General features: G+C 45.0%; 1 protein-coding gene across 2 annotated transcripts in view; it reads right to left on the bottom strand.

The window, feature by feature from the left end:
* The window catches only part of MYOF (myoferlin), a 152,848-nt gene that overhangs the window by 7,125 nt on the left and 121,845 nt on the right, over positions 1-23,878 (bottom strand). For both annotated transcript variants that reach the window (XM_014862955.3, XM_044754016.2), the window contains 11 exons: positions 20,966-20,977; positions 19,604-19,702; positions 17,874-17,999; positions 15,824-15,979; positions 15,255-15,346; positions 11,512-11,682; positions 10,651-10,799; positions 8,408-8,547; positions 6,092-6,180; positions 5,908-6,003; positions 2,171-2,312 (listed from right to left, as the gene is read on the bottom strand). In XM_014862955.3, the coding sequence (XP_014718441.1) occupies positions 2,171-2,312; positions 5,908-6,003; positions 6,092-6,180; positions 8,408-8,547; positions 10,651-10,799; positions 11,512-11,682; positions 15,255-15,346; positions 15,824-15,979; positions 17,874-17,999; positions 19,604-19,702; positions 20,966-20,977 (1,272 nt within the window). The remainder of the gene's footprint in view (positions 1-2,170; positions 2,313-5,907; positions 6,004-6,091; positions 6,181-8,407; positions 8,548-10,650; positions 10,800-11,511; positions 11,683-15,254; positions 15,347-15,823; positions 15,980-17,873; positions 18,000-19,603; positions 19,703-20,965; positions 20,978-23,878) is intronic.

Below are 23,878 nucleotides of genomic sequence, written 5' to 3'. Positions count from 1 at the left end.
GTGCAGTTGGGCTCCCCAGGAAATCTCAAGGCCACCTGCTGGGTGACAAAAAGGATGTCCCAGACAATTTCCAGACAGAAGGTTTCCTGCCACATTCCTATCAAGTGTGACTTCCTGCTGCCACTCCTGGGGTTTGGCGAGTGATTATATCTCCCGCTGAGGACCACCATGGCCTGCTTAGATTATCTTCCCAAAGCCAAGCTGTTCTAGCCTGGCGCACAGTATCACCTGCCGGGGTGTCGCTTCTGCTCAGCACCTTCCACCCCCCCCCCCCCCCAGACCTTCTGCCAGCTTCACGTGGATGCCTGAGCAGACTCATTTCACACGGGAGTGAGGAGACTGGGGCCTACATCTGACTCTTTTATCAGCACAGATTTAAAATGTCCTGGCATTTCTGGCTTTTGAAAGATATTGCTGGTTTTTAATGCTGTGGTCAACTAAGACCCCCAGATCCCTCACACTAGTCAGGCAGCGGGAGGAGTGGGTAAGGGTCCTCCAAATTCTCACCTCTGGTCCCTGTGTCTGCCCAGACAATATTAGCCGAGAATAACACCACGTCCATAGCCTAACTACACCTATGTACCTCTGGCCCCGGCAGAAAGAGAATTTCCCTGCAAAACTTCATGAATTTGAAGGAAGATCGTTGGGTTGTTTCTTATTTTTCAGATGACGTTCCAGGAATGTGCCCCCTTTGCAGGGTTTAGGGGGCCTGGCTCCGAGGGGCTGGGAAGCACATTCTGCTGCTGTCTGGCCCCACCTGCCTGTCCTGTGTGGGGTCATGCTCCAAGCACCACTCATGGCACAGGGAGGTCCAGCTCCACGTGTGGGTAAACAGGAAAGATAACTTTACCTAAAGGCCTGCCTGACCCCAAACCCCTCACCTTCCCCCTGGTCTGCCTCACCCCCTGAAAGCGTGTGCGATTCAATGTCGGGTGAGCCTCTGTGTCTCTAGAAAGTGCCCTTTGAAGGTATTCATCTCACCTGGCACAGAATAAGTGCTCACTGCAGCATCAGCACTGAGTAGGGCCGGCAGGAGGTAACGTCTGGCCAGATGGGACAAAGGACATGTACATTTTGATCAGGTGTGGGGAGGGGGTGATCAGGCAGAACTAGGGAAAGTTTATAGAATGGTAGGGGCTGGGAATGGTACGGGGGACCTATAGACGACATCTGTTAATATTACCTACCCAGGTTTCAGGCCCCTTTTTGGGATGAAAGTGCCCAGCTTTTCCTTGGTGACTCCCTTCTCCAGTCCCTACAATTTGAGAAGAGCTGATTCCATCCCTAACTCCAGAGCCGGGCCAATCAGAGCATTGCATCCCTGGGCAACGTTAGTTGGTTCAGGGATAGGCATGTGACCCCAAACAGGCAAAGACTCTGAGGCCAATTCCAGAACTCTGGTTGGCGTCATGGGGGATTTGTTCTTCTCTTTCTGTTGAACTTGCTGAGAGGGCAGGACGTGAGCTGTGGTGCTGACAGCCATCTTGCCTCCACCAGGGAATGAGGCCCACAAAAGAAGGCAGTGCAGAGAGGCAGAGAAAGTGAGAGCAATTTCTAACGACGCTAGTTCAACTCAGGATGTAGGGATTCCTTAAGCCAGCCACACTAAACTTTTCAGTAAGGTGAGCCAATAAGTCACTTTTTTGGTATAAGCCAGTTTGAGTTGAGTTCTGTAACTGAGAGTGTTACTAATTAAGACCATGAGGGCCTTGAACTCTCACAGAATGCTTCTGAAGGAGGTAAGACAGAAGCTGAGGTTTAATAAGGAAGCTAAATGGAAAATTTCACTTACTTTAATATTTTCCCTGTGTTTGGTTAATTAGTCCAACAGTTCTGCTTATCATGGGAAGACGTCGGTCTCCCCATGACATAAACATACACTTGGGTTATTGTATATATTGGTACAAGATGCCCACTTCTACCCTGTGTCTGATCCTTCACTCTGCTGTCGACACGTTAGGGGAAGGAAAGCTGTGTTCCTTATACTTCCTAATTACCCAAATAGTTGTGTGACTCTGGGCAAGTATCTGTGGGTCTCTGAGTCCCAATCTGTACCAAAAGGGAGCTGGACTCATGACCTGCAAGCGCGGAACAGCTCCGACATTCTCTGAGTGTCTGCTTAAGGAAGCCCCATGACACCCACTTCCCGTTGGCATATTTCAGAGCTCACTTTTTTAGCAACGATACAGAGTTGTTCAGCTGGGAGGTAGTCAAATGGGAAAACGAATCTCCAGTTAAAATTCCCTTCGCCATCCAAGGACCTGTAATGGACATCTGTTTTCTGTTTGTTTTCTTCATTGCCAGGAATCCAGCTGAAAAGCAGAGGCAAACAGATTTAGCTTCATGTGATTGACAAGTAATCTAGCCACAAAATTGTGCAGTGATGAGGGGAGTGACGGGCAGGAGAATGAATGCACTTTTCTTGGGCAGGTTCCAGTTATCTACAGAGCTGGGGGGTGATTTATAAAGGGGAGGTGCCCTGTTGCATCCAACACAGGTTGTAGCCAAATAAAATATAACTAACTCCTCTAAAACCAAAGCAGGAAACCCTTTAGACTTCAGTTAACAGGGATAAGGTGAAATTTTCTGGAAAACGTCAACAACTTTAGCTTCTATTTTGGGAACGTTGAAGCTTGCTGGCTATGATGTTAGTCTTCATAACTATAACTCATCAGTGTCTGTCATCACCGCTGATAGGCTCAATGACTACGAGTTAGTTCAGAATCTTAGCACTTCCTCTTCCATATTTTACTTAGGCAAACAAAACAGGCACCACTCAAGTGTCTTACAGCTTTCTTTTTTCATTATTCCTAAATTCACTATGATCATGCTAATGAGACTAGCAAGGGAGATGTCAACTGCTCTTTTCATACGCATATCTATGAAAATTCATTTCCATAAACAACTTAACATCTCAACTTTTGACATTTGAAAAGGTTCCTTTGCCTTGTGCTGGGCACATCACAGACCTGTTGAAGGAAGGAATGAGTGAATGTGCCCGGGAGGAAGTTGGCACATCTGCCTGCTATCGGGAAGACTCCTGGTTTGGAACCAGGGACGCTAGATTTTAGACTGGTAAAGTGGTAGAATGTGCAGTTCCCAACACTGGGCACACGCTAGAATCACACTGGAATCAACTGGGGAGCTTTTAAAAATATTGCTGCCTGGACCCCACATATAGAGATTCTTGGTAGGAGGCAGGCCTGGCTGTGAACTTGCTCTGCCACTTGACTCTCTGAGCTTCGTCTCCCATCTGTAAAATGAGGTTAATTATACGTGCTCCCTTCACATGGTCCACAGGAGGACAGAATGAGATCACAGCTTAGAAGGGCCAGAGTGGGAAGGGGGAAATCCTAACTATGTTTACGATCATCTGCTACGAACCAGGCACTCAGCGTGCCTTATTTTATTCTTCCCAACTGTATAACTATCTCCACTTCATAGATGAGGAAACTGAGGCTCACAGAGGATATAGATCTTACACAAGGCCACATAGCCAGTAACGGACAGAATTAAGTAAAACTCCCAGGTCTGTCTGACTCCAGTGTCCAGGCCTGTTACTTAGCCTCAAAGGAGCATGGAGACAAGACAGTCATGTGCTAATATTAGGTCCTATTATTAGTAGTGGTATTAATATCTATCAACTACAATAGTTTTACTTTTTGCCTCTCAATTAACTGACTAGATAACTTTGTTGAAAGATTCCTTTTGACGATTAACTTTGAAGCTTTTGAACTAACTCACTGAAGAGAGTCCACATTCTGGTTAGGGCTCAGTGGCTTCACTTCCTGCCCATCCGCAAAAGTGTCACCATCATCCATCCACCCCTAGACTGCTCACCCTCTGCAGCTCCTCCCTCTCTTTCTTCATGGATCTTTTCACATTTAATTTTAAATATGAATCTTTTCACATTTTAATTTTAAAACAAGTTAACTACTCTAAGTGCATGTATTTGTGTACACATATGCATAACTTTGTATGTAATACGCACATGTGCGAAGTGCTGGGCATATTATTTATGCATTGCTCATCTGTTCACATATAGTATTTATATTTTAATTCCAAATATGACATGGTTCTTTAGGTTGCATTTTATTCATTGATTAGAGGAGTGTTTTTCTTGGTCCGGTACTACTTGAGTTTGTTTTCCTGATTTGAAAAAAGACAATGCTCATGATAGTCAAACAAATTTGCATGTATATAATTAGCTGGGATTAGTTTTCCTTGGGGAACGGTAATAAGATCGTGAAGTGAGAAAGGATAATGAAGAACTTGATGAAACATTCCCTGTTGACAGTGAACCTAAATGACAGTAATTATGTCTTTGACAAAGTTTTGATTGAAGGTCACTTGGGATCATAAGTGAAACTTTGTTCTCACTTTATGAATATATTAAATGTCAACAAGTCTTATCTTTTACATATCAAGGAACCAAACTCAGTCTCTGTGGAACAGTAATAATCCCAGCTAACATTCAAATAGTGTGATGGTTAATTTTACGTGTCAATGTGACTGGCCACGGGGTGCCCAGATTAAACGTTGTTTCTAGGTGTGTCTGTGAGGGCGTTTCTGGATGAGACTAGAATTTGAATTGGTGGACTCGGTAAGTAGACTGCTGTTCCCAGTGTGGGTGGGCATCATCCAATCTGTTGAGGTCCTGAATGGAACACAAGGCACAGGAAGATAGGAATCCACCCTTTTGTCTGCCTCATTGCTTGAACTAGGATATCTCATCTTCCCCTGACCTCAGACTGGGATTTACAGCATTGACTGACCGAGTTCTCAGGCCTTCGAACTCAGGCTGAATTACACCCCAGTTTTCCTGGGTCTCCAGCTTGCAGATGGCAGATTGTGGGACTTCTCAGCCTCCATAATCATGTGAGTCAATTCCTCATAAAAAATCTCTATCTATCTATCTATCTTTCTCTCTCTCTCTTTCTCTTTCTCTACATGCACACACACACAAATCTATCTCCTACTTGTTCTGTTTCTCTGGAGAACCCTAACCAATACACATAGTGTTTACTATCTGCCAGGCACTATCCTAAGTGCTCTGAGTAACTCAATCTTCTGACTTTCCCAGAGCAGTGGATAGTACCATTAACTCCATTTCACAGATGAGGAGCAGTGAGCTTACTAACTTGCCCAGCTAGTAGGGAAAGTACCAGGATTTCAACCCAGGCAGTTTGACTCCAGAGTCTGGCTTCTTAATCACTACGTCTTAATCACTTCTTAATTACTTCTGTCCTCAACATCTGTGGTCAAGGCATAACCAAAATTAACATCAACATGGATTATCTGGAAGTGAATTATGCAAGTAACAGAATAATGAACAACTATGACACTTTACACAGTGGACGCAGGCACTCAGTACATGTTGGTGGAATTAATGATTTAAAAAAAATCTGCTAACCATTTCTCTTTTCCATGGACATTAGCTGCTCGTAATAAAATATATATCGAAAGAGATTTTGGAAGCTTTACTTGTGTTTCTAAGGCTAGTTATTCAAGGTATCAAAAAGAAATAAAAAAGAACTGTTTGACTAAAAAGTGTCAGAAATAACAAATCTGCGCTAATAAACTGAACAAAGCCCACTTCCTTAAAAGCAAAATGAAGAAATACTTATCAGTTCTTATAGGCATTAGATACCTCTGCCCATTAACAAGATCCATACAAGTTTCCCTTTTCTTTCTGTTCTCTCTCCCTGGAGAGACAGGAGACAAACCCTGAAGTTTCCTAAGGAGATTGCATTAGTGACGTAAAATAGCTTCTGATAAGGAGGTTCCTCTTTATCTATGGAGGATCCAAGGATCCTGCAGTGAACACCTTCAATAATTAAAACTGATGAAAGAGAGAGTCTGTTTGATTGCCTGAGTTTGTCAAAGGCTCTTGCATGCTACCCTCACCCTTTGACATAGATGTCGCTCATTTCCTCTCCTGTGATGCTTTTCTCGTCCAAGATAACGTCCTTGGTGTTCCAGATGATCACACGCAGGTAGTATCTGAAAGGAGCACATTTTGAAGGTGTTTTCTTCTGTGGTCCTGAGCCAAGACCCCAGTCCAATATAACAGGGTCTCAAGACTACTTACTTCTTGGCTTTCCGGGGTGTGATGTTGAAAGGAGGGCCTGGTGGCCCCAAACTCTTGGGAAAAACATCCACCCACATCTGAAGTTTTCCCTAAGTCATTCAAAAGTTGAAAGAGAAATGAAATTATATTATGGGTCGTACAGACTACAATTTTCTTTCATATTTCTTAAATGAAACTAGTCCTTTGGGCCTGCTAATTTATTACTCCACGTGGAAGGCCAAAACAACGGAGTAGAAGAATGAACCAAGGTGAATCTTACATCTTCAATGTCATGTATGCCACTCACTCCCCACTCTCATCCAGGAGTCTCTGATGGCTGCACATACCCACCTGTATTGTAGTCTCAGTCTCCCCTGGTTAATAACATGAAGGGCGTCTCGTTGCTAACACAACACCTAACACACGCACAAACACACAGACTCATACACACAAACACGTTCACACACAAACACACTCACACATAGAAACACACACCCTCCTACACCGACTTAAAGTTGGGACCTTCATCTTCAGAACAGTTCTCACGCTGTCACTCTAGTCGTCATCACATTGCCTACTTGATATCGGTCCCAGTTTGTGACACCCAAGGGTTTCTCCACTTACTCAAGACAGAAAATCAAAATAATATAAATGGCATTTAATTTTGTAAAAGAAAAACTTACAACATAGCACTTTCTAAGGAGAGACTCAAACAACGACAAGGACATCACTGTTACCCAAAGTTGAGGACTCCCTGCCATTGGCTCGCTAGTGCCAACCACTTGGGAGGAGGCTTGCAGAAGAGGGAGGGTGAAAGCCTAGACTGACACATGTGCCACCATCTTGGTGAGGCCCCACTCAGGTCTTTGCCACAGACCAGGTCCATCTATCTAACTGGAGTGTTTTTCCAGACAGGCTAGGAATGCCATTAACAAACTATATCAACCATATGAACCAATTTAAATTCCTCAGACTGTTTTTGGATGTTCTGTAGACTCTGCCTTCATAACAAAAACAGACTGGTCTTTAAGAAGGTTGCCAAGGAAACCACTAGATTGGCTTTCTAATGCATTGTGATCAAAATGAACTGGAGCTCTTGAAAAGGGATATATTTTACTGTGATCCTGACTCTCTTCCAACTAATCTCTAGGGCTCAAGGTTCTACAACACATCAAGCACACTGCAGAACATTAGGCAACGAGGTGTCTCCTGAGACCCAGCCACAGTGTGTCCAGTGTGGTAGGTGGAGGTGATGGGGGGTGGGAGGGCCTGTGGATTCCCAGGGAGAAATCTTCCTCGCCTGTGATTTCTCAAGATGTTATTCAATTGAGGGGTGAGAAGGGAGAGAGGAGGAGGAATGGGCTCTTTGGGGAAAGGAAGAATAATAAGACAAGAAAGAAATGAAAATGTGAAACAGAATAAAAGCAAGAAGTGAGTGACAAAATAATCTCACAAGCCCAGGCCACTTATGGCTGCTTTTCAGAGATAAGCTTGTCCGTGGTTCTGCTGTCAGGGTCAACAATATTTGCATCCATCAGATTAATATTTCTTAATGTGTGATTTCCTAGCTACTGACATCAGAACACTTCCAGGTCACTTATTAAAAATTCAGATTCCCGGCCCCATCCCAGACCTACTGAATTTGAATCCTTGTAGGCACGGCCTAGGAATCTTCATTATAACAAGCTTCCACACGTTTTATTTTGTCATTTGCCATGTCTCTCTGCACTTCTCTGGAAACTGCTCTCCAGCTTCTAGGAACAGACCCTTCCATATCACTGTCCATATGGTCTTTGTGATGAGCCATCTTGTGCTCAGGGAAGAGCCATCTTCTTCCCTGGCTCTTTGTTCTTAGATGGCACTGCCTCACCGGCCAAGCACAACTGCTTCCCCAGGCCCTGCCCTCCTGGCTACAGCCAAATGGTCCAGTGGTGGACAATGGAGCCAACTTGGGGCAACCAACCCTTTCCACGTTTGGAAGTAGATGGGGTTACATTATAAGATAAACGACTCTAAAACTGGCTGCAATATTCTGACACATGGGAAGGTGATCACAGGAAGAGTGCAGACTAAAGCAGACTCATAGATAAGGGACAGGAGAGATCCTGGTCCAAGTTTGTTCTGAGTCATAGTCACTCTCCTGTCTGGATTTAGTGAGTTACCTGAAAAGTCTTACAATAAATTCCCCTTCGGGATGAAGCAAATTTGAGTTTCATTTCTATTTCTGGTGTATCTAAAAGTATTCAAAAGGGATAAAAAGAGGCAAATCTGTGTTAGCAATTGCCACTGTGTCTGGGGTGTGGATGACAGATCTTCACAGGTGGAGAGCCCCTGTACCTGGGAAATGTTGGGCTGGAAGGTGCTGTGCAAAGTCCTTGTTTCCACATGTTCAGGGACCAGCCCCTGAGTCCTGAGGATGTGAAGGGCAAGGCGCTCGTCAGGGGCCCCCAGGTGCTGGTGCAGGACTTTGTTGGCTTCTGCAATAGGAAACAGCATTGAGACAGGGATGGGCATGAGGAACAGTTCAAGCACATTGCCCTGGGGGCCTTGCAGCACTTCGTCTAAGACTTTGCAAAATGGTCAGGCAGTGCCACCGCGCAAACGTCAACTTGTGAAGCAGTCATTGTTAGAAAGAGCTTCTGACCAGGTGCCCTGCCCCAACCAGGCTCACACCCGATTTGTGGGCTGCCAATAGCAAAGGGACCAGAACACACCAGAACGTGTGAGTGAGAGCAGCCTGTGTTTACTTTGGTGGCAGAAGCTCACAGCCAGACTCTGTTTCCCAGACTCCCTCGTAGGTAGGTGTGGTTATACAACCAAGTTAGGCTAGAATATAATGTAGTGGAAGTGACATGAGTGTCCCTTCTAGACCTGGCACATAAAACCCTCTCAAGTAGGATCCTCCGTGTGCCTCTCTCTTCTGGATGCAGAAGAAAACAGCAACCTTTGATGTCTGAGCTGAAGAACAGCAGGGCTATAAGATGGGAGGGCCTGAGTCCACAAAGCATTGCTTAGAAGAGGGCCACCGACCTGTAGGAATACCTGTTTTGAATTTCTGAGAAATAAACTTTGATTGCGTTAAGCCACTGAAATTTGTAAGTTCAACTGTCATAGCAGTTAGCATCACTGTGGCATTTTAAAAACAGAACTCCCAAATTCTCTGACACTCCTCCCATTGAGAGGTGGGTCTATGTCCTCTCTTTTTGAATCTGGAGACATATTTAACCACAAAAGAAAGGATGCTGTGTGACTTCTGAGGCTAGGCATGAAAGGCGCTCAGCCTCTGCCTGGTCCTCTTGGGGCACTTGCTCTGCAGGAAGCCATACACCATGTGAGGAGCCTGGACAGCCAGAGATTGCCCTCTTGGAGAGGTCTGAATAGGTGCCCTGGTTGTCAGCCCCAGCTGAGTTCCCAGCCAAGAGCCAGCATTAACCGCCCGCTGCGTGTGTGAGCCATTTGGACATCCAGTTCAGCTGAGCCTTGGATGACTGTAGCCCCAGCCGACATCTGACAGCAGCCAACCACATGAGCCACTCAAGTGAGAACTGCCCAGTCGAGTCCTTCCTGAATTCCTAACTCACAAAACTGAGAGCAAAACAAAATGGCATCTTCAGCTGCTAAGTTCTGGGGTGATTTGTTATGTAACAACAGTAACTGGAACAATCTTCGTGACTGATACAACTTTTTGGGGTGTTGTTTGATTTTCTGGGGTACTCTTATCCACGAGGCCATGTTACTTGCCAGTTTATTCCCAATCCCTTTCATAAATTCTCATGTTAACAGCAGCATCAACATTTCTTAAACATCTAATCATCCTTGATACTGACTAAGTCCTCTTCAAAGGGAAAGACAAAATATAGTTCCTTACAGTGTCAAGAATAAACAGCCGAGGGTCAGGAAGCACTTTCATTCCTGTGCGTCTTTGCTCAGCTTTCTCTGGATATCCCATGCACCCTCAAGGCCAGCTCCACTGCCACCCCCTCTGGGAAGCCCTCCCTCCATACAAAACACTAAATTATACCATAGCTTTTACCTCTGTGAAGCGTATTTCACCCCCTGTCATTGTGCAGCTAGCTGTTTATGTGTCAGGACAGGTTATATTATAAATTACTGCTTGGGAAAGAGCAAGACCCCAACCTCGGACAGGAGCCAGACGTGAACTTAGCAGATTCTTTGAACCAACCCCCAGCATCCCTGAGCCTTCTCTGAGAAAGGCTGGAAGAATGATGGAATAAACTTGGATGAGAAATTTTTGCACCACCACGTGAGCACTTTTGAGCTGATTATGTGTTACATAGAAATTAGTTAATCACTAGAACTTTGCGTTCAAAGCTCAAACGGCTATGACCTAAAAAGGTCAAGTGAAACATAAGACAGACAAGAAAATGTGTCCACGTTGACACTTGACATGACAGCCAAACTCTACTACAATGGGGCTTTTGTTAGACAGTCATGTGTTCGGAGACCCCGTGGTATAATTAGGGTACTGCTCTGCCCGTATCCCTCCCCAAAGCAAGTCCAGCAGATAAATGAGTCGCTATACTTTGTAAGCAGCTTGCAATACATGGCAACGTGCTTACCAAATTCATCCAGACTGTAGTCTTGTCCTCCATATCTGATTCTATTTCCATTTTCAGAAAGGACAGGTGGTGGGAAGCCTTTGAATCTGGCTACATTTTGAAGCAACTGTGTTGGTCTCAATTGATCTCGCCAGGTATTCACTCCAGAACTGTGAATAAATCCCACATCTGGAGTCACTGTAGGGCACGCCGGCTCTTGCATTCACACATACGTACTCACATAGTTATGTAATGAGGGGGTGGGGGACGTGCTCTAAACTGTGGCCTTTGACTAGAAATCGATTTCAGAGGACTAAAAGCCACAATCATCTTGGCCTCAGCTGACTGATCCTTTTCCTCCCTCAATTTTCTCCTCTGTAAAAACTAGGAGTTTCACTGAGATGACTGTAATCATAACAGGTGAACTCGTAAACTAGAAATCGCAAGCTGTGTCTCATTCGATGCTGTAGAATGACACCGTAGACCACTCAGGGGAAGAGGGACATCACAAAATTGATCAACCTGTGGGGAGGGGCAGGGAATTCCTGCCATCAAACACTCCCAGCTCTCAGTCCCTGGTTTCAAGGAATGGGCCTCCAAGAACGGGAGCGAGGGCACTGGTTCTCTGAGGACTGCCACCTATGCCATCCCCACAGAGCACTGCACTACTCCAGGGGTCAGTGTGAATGGCGCCCCCTGGAGTTGGGCAATGCTACGGCCCTGATTCTCCCTAAGGCAATTATGCTATTAAAAGCAGTCTACATCTGACTCAAAGAAGCAGTGGCTCAGTGAAGACAGGCCCTGAGGTAGGAAGCCAAAGCTTCCCCAGGTATTAAAGTCAGATGGAACAAACTGTCTACATTTATGGCCAAAGCAACTTACACACAGTACTGCTCAGGGATGCCGCAATGGGACCCAAACCGGGAAAGGAATCGGTTCTCCAGGTCAATAATCGTTTCTCCCACTTTTTCATCACGGGTCAGGGTGTCGTAATCATAGACAGAAATTTTCAGATCTTTTTCTTGAGGTAGGTAGCAGCTCAGTTCATACATTCTAAATAAACAAAAGCGAGGTTAGAATCACCACGATCCCGTCCGGGCATCTCAGAAACACCAGGGCTCTGTGCACAGAGTCCCCAGGCAGTGGCTCTGGCTCCTGGAGGAGAACATCACGACTTAGGAGAACCAGGTGGGAGGCAGTGGGTGGGAGGACTTGATAAGTAGTACATATTAGTAAAAAGAACAACAAGAGATTATACACTTGCTCAGGAGAAGATCGTGGGCTTTAAATACCTAAGTTCGAATCCCAGCTCTGCTGCTAACCAGCTGTGGGACCCTAGGCCAGTTACTTAACCTCTCTGTGTTCAGTTTTCTCATTTATAAAATGGTGATAATAATACCTGCCATCTCGTGTTGTTATCAGGGTCAAGTGAAGAAATGTTTAGAAAGCATTTGGCATGAGTGCTCAAAACCCAATAACCATAATAATAATAATTATTGTTAATTATAATATTATTAACATTATTATCACATGCCTATTAGCTGGGGCACCCAGGCATCTCTACAAGCTGGGAGATTAGTAAGGCACCAGCACCCTGATTTCCAGCCCCCTTTCTCTGCTCCAACTATGTTCCCTCCTCTGCCTCCACAGAGATCACTCCCCATGGAACATCTCTGACTCACCCCACAGGAGCACAGCGGGCTGGGGGTGGGGGATGTGATTGAAATGAACCAACACAGCGAGATGTGCAGGGTGCCAAGAAGGCTCCCCGCCTCCTCCCGGACCCTCCGGGTGTGCCACTGCTTCTTGAAGGCTTTTTTATAGAATCTATATTCAAATGCAAACCCTTCTGAGATAAAGAACCAAACAGCACTTTCTGTAGCGGGTGAGCAATGGGGAGCAGGCTCTGAGAGGGTGATAAACTGAAAGCACGAGCTCCAGATGGGCGGGGTTTGGTTCTGTATTTGCCCCGTCCACACAGGTACGGGTCCCCTAGTAGGTGCTCAATAAATTTTGTTGATGGAAAACTGTGAGAGGCCTCTCCCCTCCCTCCTCCCTGTGCCTCCTCCCCTTCTCCTTGCACTCTGGCGTGTGGATTGGTTCCTGCCCTAACAGCCAGGAAGGTTCATCCATTTGAGCAGAAGGCTGTGCACCAATGGGGCTCTGGAGAAGAGCTCCCAGGAAGTCTCCTAGACAAAACTCAGCAACTTCTGTAGACTGCTGCAGCCGGGCGGGGGCCTGCAAGGGGCAGGTAGCCAGACGAGGAAAGGTGTTTGAATCACGACCAGGTGTGAAGCACTGTATCCGCACGTGCCCCATAACACCACAATTCCAATACTGGATTCCAAGGGATAGGTAACACAAGTCCTTTGAGAAAAAGAATTCTTTGGTAAAGCAAGGTTGAGAACCACTTCTTTGGGAGTTCCTCTGGACAAACTAAAGGCTCTGAGAAGTTCTGCAGTTATTATCTTTTTTAATCCAGGTGCCTTGATTTGAAGAAGAAATACTTCTTTTCTTGGAACACCAATTAACATCTCATGGAAGACACAGATATTCTGTTGAAGGTGATCTGGAGGATACTATGATGTGACAGGAACGCACTGAACAGTGGCCGAGCACATAGGAATTTTGCCCTTTCCTGAATTCTTCTCCCAGAATTCCTGAGAGTCTCGCTGAGAAGAAAGTCCCCGCCTAAGACTGAGGCCAGGGACCAGAGGTTGCAGAGTCGGCATCTCTTGGCTCCACCCTGCTGGACGGGGGAAGTCTGCAGGCACGCCAGACAGGGATTGGCTGAGCAGAGGCTGACAGCATCACTTCCTCCCAGGGTGGCTTCGAGCAAGACTTTTCCTGCCACTTAATTAAGCTTGTGCTTGGCTCCTCTGAGACAAGCGATTCAGACAGAGCCGCCTTTCTCTGTTAAAAGCTGGCGTTCCCTGCTTCCCCGTCTCCCTCACACGGAGCCCTCCTTCCTGCCCTGCGTGCCTTTTCCTGTCTAGACCTCAGGGCTGGATCAGCGGAAGGAAAGGAAAACGATCATCTTGCCGTGCCAGAGGATTACTTCCACTCCCCGGCCCGGCACGCGGCCTTGGGCTGCTCAGCACAGAGGGTGTGCACGTGTGCGGCTGTGTGTGTGTGCATGCGTGTATGTGCCTGGGAGCTGAGTGAGCGTGAGGTCCCCAGTGCACATGTGTTATGGGGTGTGAGAATGTGTAGGGGAGAACAGAGTGTGCAAACCCGAGAGAGTTTTTTGAGTGACAAAGACTTTGGGGTGTGTGTGTGTGCATGCCTGCATGCACACATGAGAGAAAGAAACAATGCTTAAGCGCGCAAACCAACAAACATGAGTAGAGAAGAGGATGGGAGAGATAATGAAGCCAGAAATTAACAAACAGCCCACACATCAAACAAGAACAAAGTATTTCCCTGCTCGGCAAGATTCTGGGGAAAAAAAACACTGTTCTCACAAAGATTCTGTACAAAGAACATTTTTCTACAGGTGATGACGGCTGTGCCATGAATATGAAGCATTACCAAGGGTACTGGAAAAGCCTGGGGCTTGGAGTCAGGAATTTCTACCTAAATCTTGGCTCCATCGTGTGCTGGCTCTGTCGGCGCAGCTCCCGGTGCCCTGTTTCCCCCACCTGTCAAGTGGGGCTGCTCATCCCTGTCCCACCTGGCTGCTAGGTTTGACACAGAGATGCAAATCCAACGGTGGCAGCCACAAAGAGCGCAGTGTGGAAACCGACGCTGGAGTCAGATGGCCACGGTGTGAATCCTGACTCTGCCTCTGCCAGCTGGGCACATTGGGCTCTGATTCTCTCTGTGCCTCAGTTTTCTCTGTTGTAAAATGAGGGTAGCATTAGCCCCTCAGAGTTGTGAGATTTTTGAGATGTTTTACATAAACAACTCAGCATAGTGCCTTAACACAGTAAGAGCTAGTAAACCTTAGCTTTTCTTAAATATGGACACAGTTTATAGCTGAAAAATGCTGGTCCTGTTTAGAAGTCAGTTGGGTTTGCCTTACCCTTAAGAAGGTTCTGAGGACATCAATGGAACAGCCCAGAAACAAGTCTAAAGTGTCAATGATGAAGAAAATAATGCTATTTTAAGAATCTTCGGGAACAGAAGACAGAAGGAGCAGGACATTTTGACTCCATCACTTTTGGTCTCCTTCTCTGTATTGATAGCAGAGTCAATAACACACTCACTGGATCAAAATGATGGAATCAAAACACCCCAGAAAACAGAGCCCACACCGCAGTCAGGGAGTGAGAAGCACCATGTCACCTCAGTTATGTCACTGCGTGTCCTGCTTGTCTAGAACCCACAGTCTTAGTGGCCTCCTGGGCCTTGGACCACCCATGCCCCCAGGTCTCAGGGCAACCCTCTCTCAGAGGAGCCCGTCTCATGATTTGGTTTTGTTTTCTTCATGGCATCTTTTACTTCCGTGAAATTCTTTTATTTGTGCATATACATCTGTATTACCTGCTCCGCTGACTAGAATTCTTGTCTAATTCATAGTCACAGTCTCGGGACCCAGAGCAGAGCCTGGCACCTATCACATCCTTAATATATAGTCTGTGAAAAAAAATGATTGACAGAAAAACGTTTAGCATGTACGTTACCTGCCGAAAACTGGGTTGAGAGTGTTGGGAATGTAGTGGTCTCGATCTTCAATTACTTTTTTTCCCAGTGTTATTTTTATATAAGGGTCACACTGTGGGGACAAAACAGATGTCAGGTTACGTCATCGTGGGGTGCAAGTTTAAGCCAGTTTCTGGGAAAGACTCAGGTGTGCCTCCACACCCACTCCCAAACGGATAGAAAGGTGGCGGCCGTGGCCCCCGCGAGCCTCAGCCGAGGTCTGAGCAGTGCTTTCCTCTCGGAGGCACACAGCCAGCGCCCCTGAGAGAAGCCTGTGGGGTGAAGAGGTGGTGGCAGGGAGGGACCAAGGAGCAAATCTCCTCCAAGGTCTCATCTGTAAAATGAGAAGGGTGAACCAGAGCAGCCAAAGCCCCCTTCAATCTCTTAGATAAATCCCCGCTGGGACAATCCTCCAGAATACATTGTTTTGATAGAGTATCTTTCCCCCAGTGAGATAACAGATGCCCCAAAAGAAAGAACATGACAATTACTGTGGCTGATGACTATAATTATCTTGCTACAGGAGAAGGCCCCACACCCAAACTCTTACCAGACCATTGTTGTCCTGGGGCTGAAGCTCTAAGCCTCGAACAATGTAAATCCTAACCGTGCATTCCTGTGGGATGCTGTCAGGTAATTCCCGAAACTGCCTGGGAGGGGCCGGCACACTGGGGTCATCCGGCAGAGAGTAGATTCTAAAGGAGCCCTAGGAGAGAGACACACAGATGACTCACAGGGTCCATGGGGACCTGGGCAGAGGGCTTCTGGGCAGTCCCTCCTCCCCCAGGATACACCAGCACAGCCACAGGGGCTGTGGGATTGGGAGACGAAGGGCTGCCTTTTGTGAAAGAAACAACATATATTGCAATTTGCATGTTTCCAGTAGGGAGAGTTAAATGATGATAAAGTAATTAGTTAATAGATCACAGGGGAGAAGAAAGGGCAGAGCAGAAGCAGGGAGACCAGGCAAAAATCTAGGCAAGAGATGGAGGTGGCTTGGACCAATATAGGGCAAAGGAGGCGGCGAGAAGGAGCTAAATTCAGCATACATTTTGAAGATAGGAATAAAGGTAGTTATTTTTTACACCCAATAAAGTACTAGGGGTGATTTCCCTTTCCTTGCACCCCCCCCGTGAACCCCCTCCCACTCCTGCTCCCAGGCAAACTCCTATTCATCCTTCAGGTCTCAGCTGAAAGGTGTCACTTCTTCCAGGAAACCTTCCTGACTGTCCTGGGTTGGGTGTGTCTCCTACAGGCTCTCCTCTAACCCTGCATGCATCCCTGCTGCAGAACTGACCTCTGTGGTGTAACTGTCTATTTATTGTCTATATTCCTCACTAGAGTGTGAGATTCCTGAGGGCAGGAATTATGTCTATCTCCAGGACCTAACACAGGTCCGGGCGTGTAGCAGGGGCACGATAAATGTTTTTTGAATGAATGAGCCATTGGACCAGCTTGAGAGGCCATATATTTTATCTTGAAACCAGCTTAAGTACAGGAGAAAGCACTAAAGTTGGATTCAGAACACGTGGGTCTTAGTTCCATCTACCTTCATTCAGTAAAGCAGCATGAAGTAAGCACCTACTATGTGCCGGGCACTGAGGACCCAAAAGTGAACTCAAGGAGCCCAGTCTGGCACAGGGATGTTAAGTAGGCTGGACTCTCATGCTGTCTTTGATTGCTTGGTGGGGAGCTGTAATGAGAAGGATTTTGAGACCACATGTAGGGTATAATCCTCTTATCGATTAATAATGTCTGCTATTGGCAAACGATTAGAAAGGGGCAGCAATCTGCCATGGATTTGCCAACTGTGCTTGGAGGGAAGGGCAGTCATGAAAGCAGATACTTCAGTGTGAGAGGTGCTCTAACAGCACCGGAACCCAGACCTGTGGGAGCCTAGAGCAGGAGTGAGTCACTTGGCCAGAGCAATCAGGGATTCACAAAGAATGTGACATTTGAGCTGGCGCTTAAAAGAATGAGTAGGAGTTGGTCAGACCACAAAGAGGGAAGGAAGGGCATCTAGGGAAGGAAGAAGAGCCTATACCAAGGCTCCGAGTTGTGAGAGGACAGGTGTGTTTGGGGCTTGCGTGAGGTCCTCCTGAGCAGGAGGGCGCAGTGGCACAGGAGGCAAGTAGCTTGTGACAGGCGGGCTCCGCCTTAGGAAGGGGTTGAGACTTGAGCTGGTGGAAACCCAAGCGATGTCTTTAAGCAGTCAAGAAACATGATCAGATATGGGGATGGAAGATGGACTGGAGTGGAACAAGAAAGGTGGCAAGGACCATCAGTTGGGAAGTTGCTGCAATGGTCCTGCTGAAAGCCTGGAAGGGGCAGTGGGCAAGCAGAGGGGAACCGGATCTTGGAGAGGCTGAATCTATAGGAATCAAGACTGGGTGGCATGAGCAGGGAGAAAGAAAGATACTGAGAATGGCTTTGAGTGTCCTACTCCTGATCCCATTGCCCTTTTTCTCACTAACACCTTCTAACATCCTTCAGATGTCAGAGGACATGTCCCTGCCCCAGAAGTTGGTTGTCCTTTAGCCTAGGTCTATAAGGAAGATAAAGATGGATTTTAAACAGGGCAAACACTCACAGTTACTCACCTTAAACTCTCCTACCACAGAAGGATCTTCATTCTCATCTGATTTGCCTCGATACAGCTTGAAAGTATCTGAGAAGTCTGTCAGGCCCTCAAATTCCATTACATCCTCCAGTTCACAATCATATATCTGAAAACCATCAACAGATTCTTAATTTCTCATTAAAATACAGATAGAGTCTAAAAGATCAGAAAGACTGACGACACCAAATGGGCATGGGGATGTGGACGGGCAACTGGAACTCTCTCATTGCTGGCAGGAGGGTAGAATAATACAATCACTTTGGAAAAATGTCTGGCAGTTTCTTATAGAGTTAAATACACACCCATTCTATGATACAGAAATTGCATTCCCAGGTATTCATCCAAGAGAAATGAAAGCATTTCCACAGGGTACAAGAATGACCATAGCAGCTTCATCATCAGGAGAATGGATAAATAAACTGTGGTATATCCACACAATGGAATACCACTCAGCAACAAAAAGGGACACATTAAGGTACATATGACAACATGATGGATCTCAAAAGTCCTGTGTTGGGCTAAAGAAGCCAGACACACACAAAATACACACTGTATGAGTCCATTTATATGAAGCATAAAAACAGGCAAAACCAACCTATGGTGATGAAATCAGATCAGCTGTCTAGAGGGATGGAAGCTTGTGGGGAACTGACTGGAAAGCAGTACAGAGGAGTTTTCTGTGGTGTTGGAAATGTTCTTTGCCTTATTTGGGTGGTGGTTTACATAGGTGTATACAATTATCAAAACTCATTAAATGGATTACTTTATTGTATGCAAATTATACCTCCATAAAAAACTAGAAGAAGAGGAGGAAGACAAAGAGGAAGGATGAGAAGGAGGGAAGAAAGGAGGGAAGGAAGGAGGGAAGGAAGGAGGGAAGGAAGGAGGGAAGGAAGGAGGGAAAGAGGGAGGATGGACTGTGGGACTGATCCACTGGACCAGTTTGATCATTTTTCTAGATTAGTGGTTCTTTACATGCCAATGTTTCTTAAACTGCATTGAGACGTTATGAAGTAACAGGAAAGGATGTGAGTTTTTTCTACTTTGGTGGGGAAAATCATTTTAATGGCTTGATATTTCTCATTTTAAAGATTTTTTTCTACTAGGCAGTATTTTGAAAACTTTATCATTTGCTTCTGCTTGAGTGCAATACAGCCTGAAAAACTTGAGGAACAACTGGAAAACTCAAAGCATTAGCAGAAAGATCACAGAGAGCCTGGCCTGGCTAGATCAATAGCTTGTCCTCCTCCTGGACACACACGCCCGCGGTTGTGATTGTATGCTGCGTATATGTAACAGAATCAACTTTTCAGCTAGTGAAACTGATGCCCATTCAGACAACAGAATGAGCATGTTGACATTTCATACTGTTCTGCAAGAGCCCAGTGGCTTTTAGGTCTCTGTGAGTCAAACTGGACAACCGTTACCCTAATTATAGTGTTGTGCCAACCCATTCCCAACCATCTTCCAGATGCCCCCAAGCCTCAAAGTGGCAGTCACGTAACCATAAATCAACAGCTGTCCTCAAGCCCCTGGAATCTTGGCAAAGCCAAAATCTATGGCAAGAAGGCTCTCCAGGAAGCCAGAGGTGCTTCTGGCCCCTCCCAATCAGCACCCCCATCAGATCTTCTAAGTCTTCTACTTAGCTCTGCCTATGGCCAGTTTTAATGAGTGTTTTTCCCCCACCCATAGCACCACAGGCCCAGGTACCTTGAGTTTGGAATAGCCTTTCTGAATATATTGTCCACATTTTTCAAGTTCCCCCGTGGAAGCATAAAATTTACTCCACCAGTCAACAATTTCTTCCTCCTAAAGAAAGACACATCAAAATGGAAAAATCTTTAGTGATGACCTGGATTTCCAATCAATGCAGGAAAACTCACATGTAACAGGTAAGAGAAATAGGTACTTCTGAACCTGAAACAGGCAAGCTTACATAGCTTTCGTTTACATGCATGATGGATAAAGCATTCACGATTCTTCCACCTAGAAGCTGGAGATGAAACGATCACTCTCGGTCAATGAAATGTGCTTGGCTTTAATGCCTACAGCTGTTTTCTTATATCCTATAGACACAATTTATTCATTTGTCTGTTTTTACTTTTTTATCCTGTTGACTTGATATTTACATACATAAATAAATTAAAATAAAACTTCCAATATATGTTTTCTACTATTTCATTTCCTTAGCTCTGTTAGCCAGCAATGCAATGTAAAACAAAGCTGACTGAGCTAAGAGTTGGAAAAACTGGTTTTAATTCAAGCCCCATCCTTCACATTATAAGCCATACCCTTATGTTACAAGCCGTACTGTTTGGTTGGGCAAGTTGTTGAACATCTCTAAGCATCAATTTCTTATCCACTGAATAGGATAATAACCCTATCTGTCTCCATTTATCTCAGAGAGGTTTTTTGTTTTTTTTTTTAAATCAAATAAGATCATTAGGAGAAAGAGTTTTGAAAATGATAAAATGTGAAACCAAAGTAGGGATGCATTATGCTTTATTTAGACCATGGCTCCCAACCTATCCTTGGAGATTCTAACTCAATCAGCCTGGGGTGAGTCCTGGGCACCCAGTATGCTTTCCCAAGTTCCCTGGGTGATTCCCATGAGCAGCCAGTGTTGAGGACCTCTGGTTCAGATGGTGGTTCATGGTTGAGCAGAAGCGACAGCATATCAGAGTTACTTGTGGAACATTTCCAAACTGCAGAAGGCTGTAGTTTATAGAAGGTCGCTATAACTCCCTCTCAGATTTAAAACAAGGATAGAGCTTCACCAGACCCACCCAATGTTTGTTTTACTCTACCTGGGAAAGAGTGATGTTGCCAAAAATACAGTGTCACCTGTATTATAGCCTCCTATTCAGTCTGGGGGAAGGAAAAGGGAACACTTAAGAAAAGCTATTTCTTACCTGTGTGTAACATATTTATGTACACACAAACACACAGAGTTATTTCCCCTTTATGAGTTAGTAACCCAATCCTGGATTAAAAAACTAAATTTCTTTACATATCACCTATAGGCAGAAAATATACGAATCTTAAATCTAGCAAAGTGTGTACAATAGTTACCTTTTCTGTCAGCTGCTCATCACATGTATAGGCAGGAAGAGGGCAAACCATGTAACAGGTCACATGGATATGGAGATCCCATGAGCATTAAGTTTAAAGAGAAAGAGAGAAGGAGAAATTATTTTTCATGCATGCTTTGTATTATCAACATTTAGAAGGATTATTTAAATTATTCAATTTAAGATGATCTCATAATGAAATATACTTTATTGGTTTCTTCTCTGAAAATGTGCAAGAGTTACAAACAGTATTAAAATGAAAGGCTCAGAGGGAGCCACCCATGTCCCATGTGTTCAATGGAGTTAGACAATCTCATTAACTGCCAGCACCATGGTGGTCATAGGGGTCGGGGGTGGGGGGGCCAGGGGTGGTGCAGCTGCTCATCTCCCTGTCCCAAACCTTTCATTCCATTTAGCTCCTAAAGCATATCCCCAACTTGGCCTAATTCTCACCCCTTCAAAAATTCTTGTCACAAGATGTTTACGTCTAACATGACCACAATATCATCATGTGGGTACCTTTTCTTGGTTTTTCCCCATGCCCACACTATAGCACCAAATACATATCTATTCACCAAAGTTGTTCTAAGATGTCAAGTTTCTCCTTGGCCAAATCCTTCCATTTGAGTTTTTGCATGGAGAATCCACCCTGGTCTCAGGGCACATCCAGGAGAAGAGAGAATGCAGAGCTAGGATGGTGGGGTGTGCGTTTTCTCTTGGTATCTGCTGGAACATTAGGCAAACTCGCCCTCAGCGGTGGTTTGGACCCCCTTTCTGAAATCCTAACTTCAAGTTCATTTCTAATGTGAGGAGAGAACAACTCCTCACTAGAGGCACTCCCTGCGGCTGCTGTTGGGGCGGCCCTGGGGCTTCTTCTGTAAGAGCCCCTTGGTATTCTCTGGATTGACTTTTGTTCAGCACACAGAATTGCCAGGAGAGGCAGAGAGGCAGATAGAGGTAAGAATTCTTTCTATTAGATTCATACCAAAGTGAGATTAAAAGTTAAAACATTGCAGCCAAAGTGAGATTTTGGAGAGAGGGATTTCATGCCAAAAGTGCTTTCACATTCTGGATTGTTCCTGAATTCAGATTTTGAGAGTCTGTTTATTCACATCCATTTCCAGCTATTTGAAATTATTTCAAAGAAAAAATAGCTAATGATTTAAAAAGTATTATTCAAAACAAGTTGCTGACTTTAAAATTTAGGATTCGCATGGGAGAACTTATTTACACCTGCTTGCTCATTAGTTCACGCAGAAAGGTAACAGAAGTAACTTGCTTTATTATATCCAATATTGAACTTGCAATGGGAACCAAATCATTAACTGGCACAGAAGATTTTCCCCCTAGGCTTAAAAACTTAAAACCATCACATTTGTTTAAAGACCACCTTTCACTCCAAAATCTCCTAATAGAAAGAATCAGAAAGGAGAATGCGAGTCTTTAGATGGAGGTCCCCCGCAGTCCCAGGCATATTCTTATCATACATACATGCACTGTCGTTGGAGAAGTCATTTTGCTGAGTGCTGTTGACATGCTGCTTAAGCACTGGAATTGGAAGGTAATTGTTGAAATGGCCATGTCCGAATGTTCATGTTGTCTGGCTAGCACTTACCAATCTGCCCCAGATACTTATTTCTCACTTTCCTTGTGGTAGTGCTGAGCCCATTTGTTAAGAGGTCCCACAGTCATCACAGGATAATGGTGTGGGTTTCTGTGAGCGTGAGACTGTCACTCGAAGCCACAGCCTCCAGCTCCCATCAATAGCACAGTTTTGACCCAGTCCTTCAATTTACATATAAAAGGCTTGAATTGAGTTAGTGGTAATAGAGGTACATCACACACATCACATGTACATATAACACATGCATATCACATGCACGTATGTGTAACACTACAGGTACAGGACATCAGCAAGCTGGTTATTGGCTCTTTTTCCAAAGCTCAACTTTGCTCATTTGACTTTGCATAGATGTGCGCTGTCTTCCCTGATGAACAAGTGGAATCAGTTTTTTAGAGGAGATTCCAATCAAGACAGTGTACGTCAACTGAGTGTTAGGAGAGCAAGCTGATTAAAGTCACTTATAATACAGTGGGATACTACCCACCGATGACCGATGACCAATACTACCGGCCCCAATCCTACTGGATTGCAATTTAAATTCTATGAGGCAAACTGAACTTTCACAATGTGTTGCTACAGCAGTTGAGTCATCTCTTAACTATTGTTAAGGAATGAATGACAATGGCGGCATAGATTGACTTTATTCTTCTTCTTAATCCCCCATATCTAGGGCTACCAAGTACACAGCAGGCAAGAATAAGAACTGATTGACAATGGGAGGTAGGAAAGCTGGAGGCAGATTATGGAGCAAGATCTTAAACTGCCTTTTTCCAGAGCAGTTGTGAAAATGTACATAAAGGATCCTAAGTATATTACACTTAAATTCTCCCTAGGCTACTACTGCTTTATTGGGAATATTTGGGGTGTTGACAAAGTGAACATAGTAGTTTTGCAAATTTGATACTGTCATTTGTGACTGTCGAGGATTCCCGGGGAACAGAATCAAACACATTGCTACATACTGCTGGCTGAGAAGACCACATTTAATATGGTCCAATTGTCAGTGAGTTTAATGCAGTGGGAAAGCAGTGGATTTTTTTAAAGGCACTGTTTATGGACATAACACATTAAAGCACAATCATGTGCATTTTGGGGCCAGTTTGCACATTAAAACATGCTGTGAAAGTCCATCATAAATGCCAACAGAAGAAAGGGGATGTTTGATGATTTCTTTTTTCTAGGCTGAGATATTTTCTTTTCCTTCCTTCTTGTAAAATTGGCTGGAATGGCTTTAAAATAGGGTCCTGAGTGAGCATTTCCACCAATATCTTGAATATAAAACCACAGCGA

Source organism: Equus asinus, chromosome 2 (genome assembly GCF_041296235.1).
Source record: "Equus asinus isolate D_3611 breed Donkey chromosome 2, EquAss-T2T_v2, whole genome shotgun sequence".
Classification (NCBI taxonomy): Eukaryota; Metazoa; Chordata; class Mammalia; order Perissodactyla; family Equidae; genus Equus; species Equus asinus.
The sequence above is the reverse complement of the archived record's forward strand: the minus strand, read 5'-3'. Positions and strand labels throughout refer to the sequence as shown.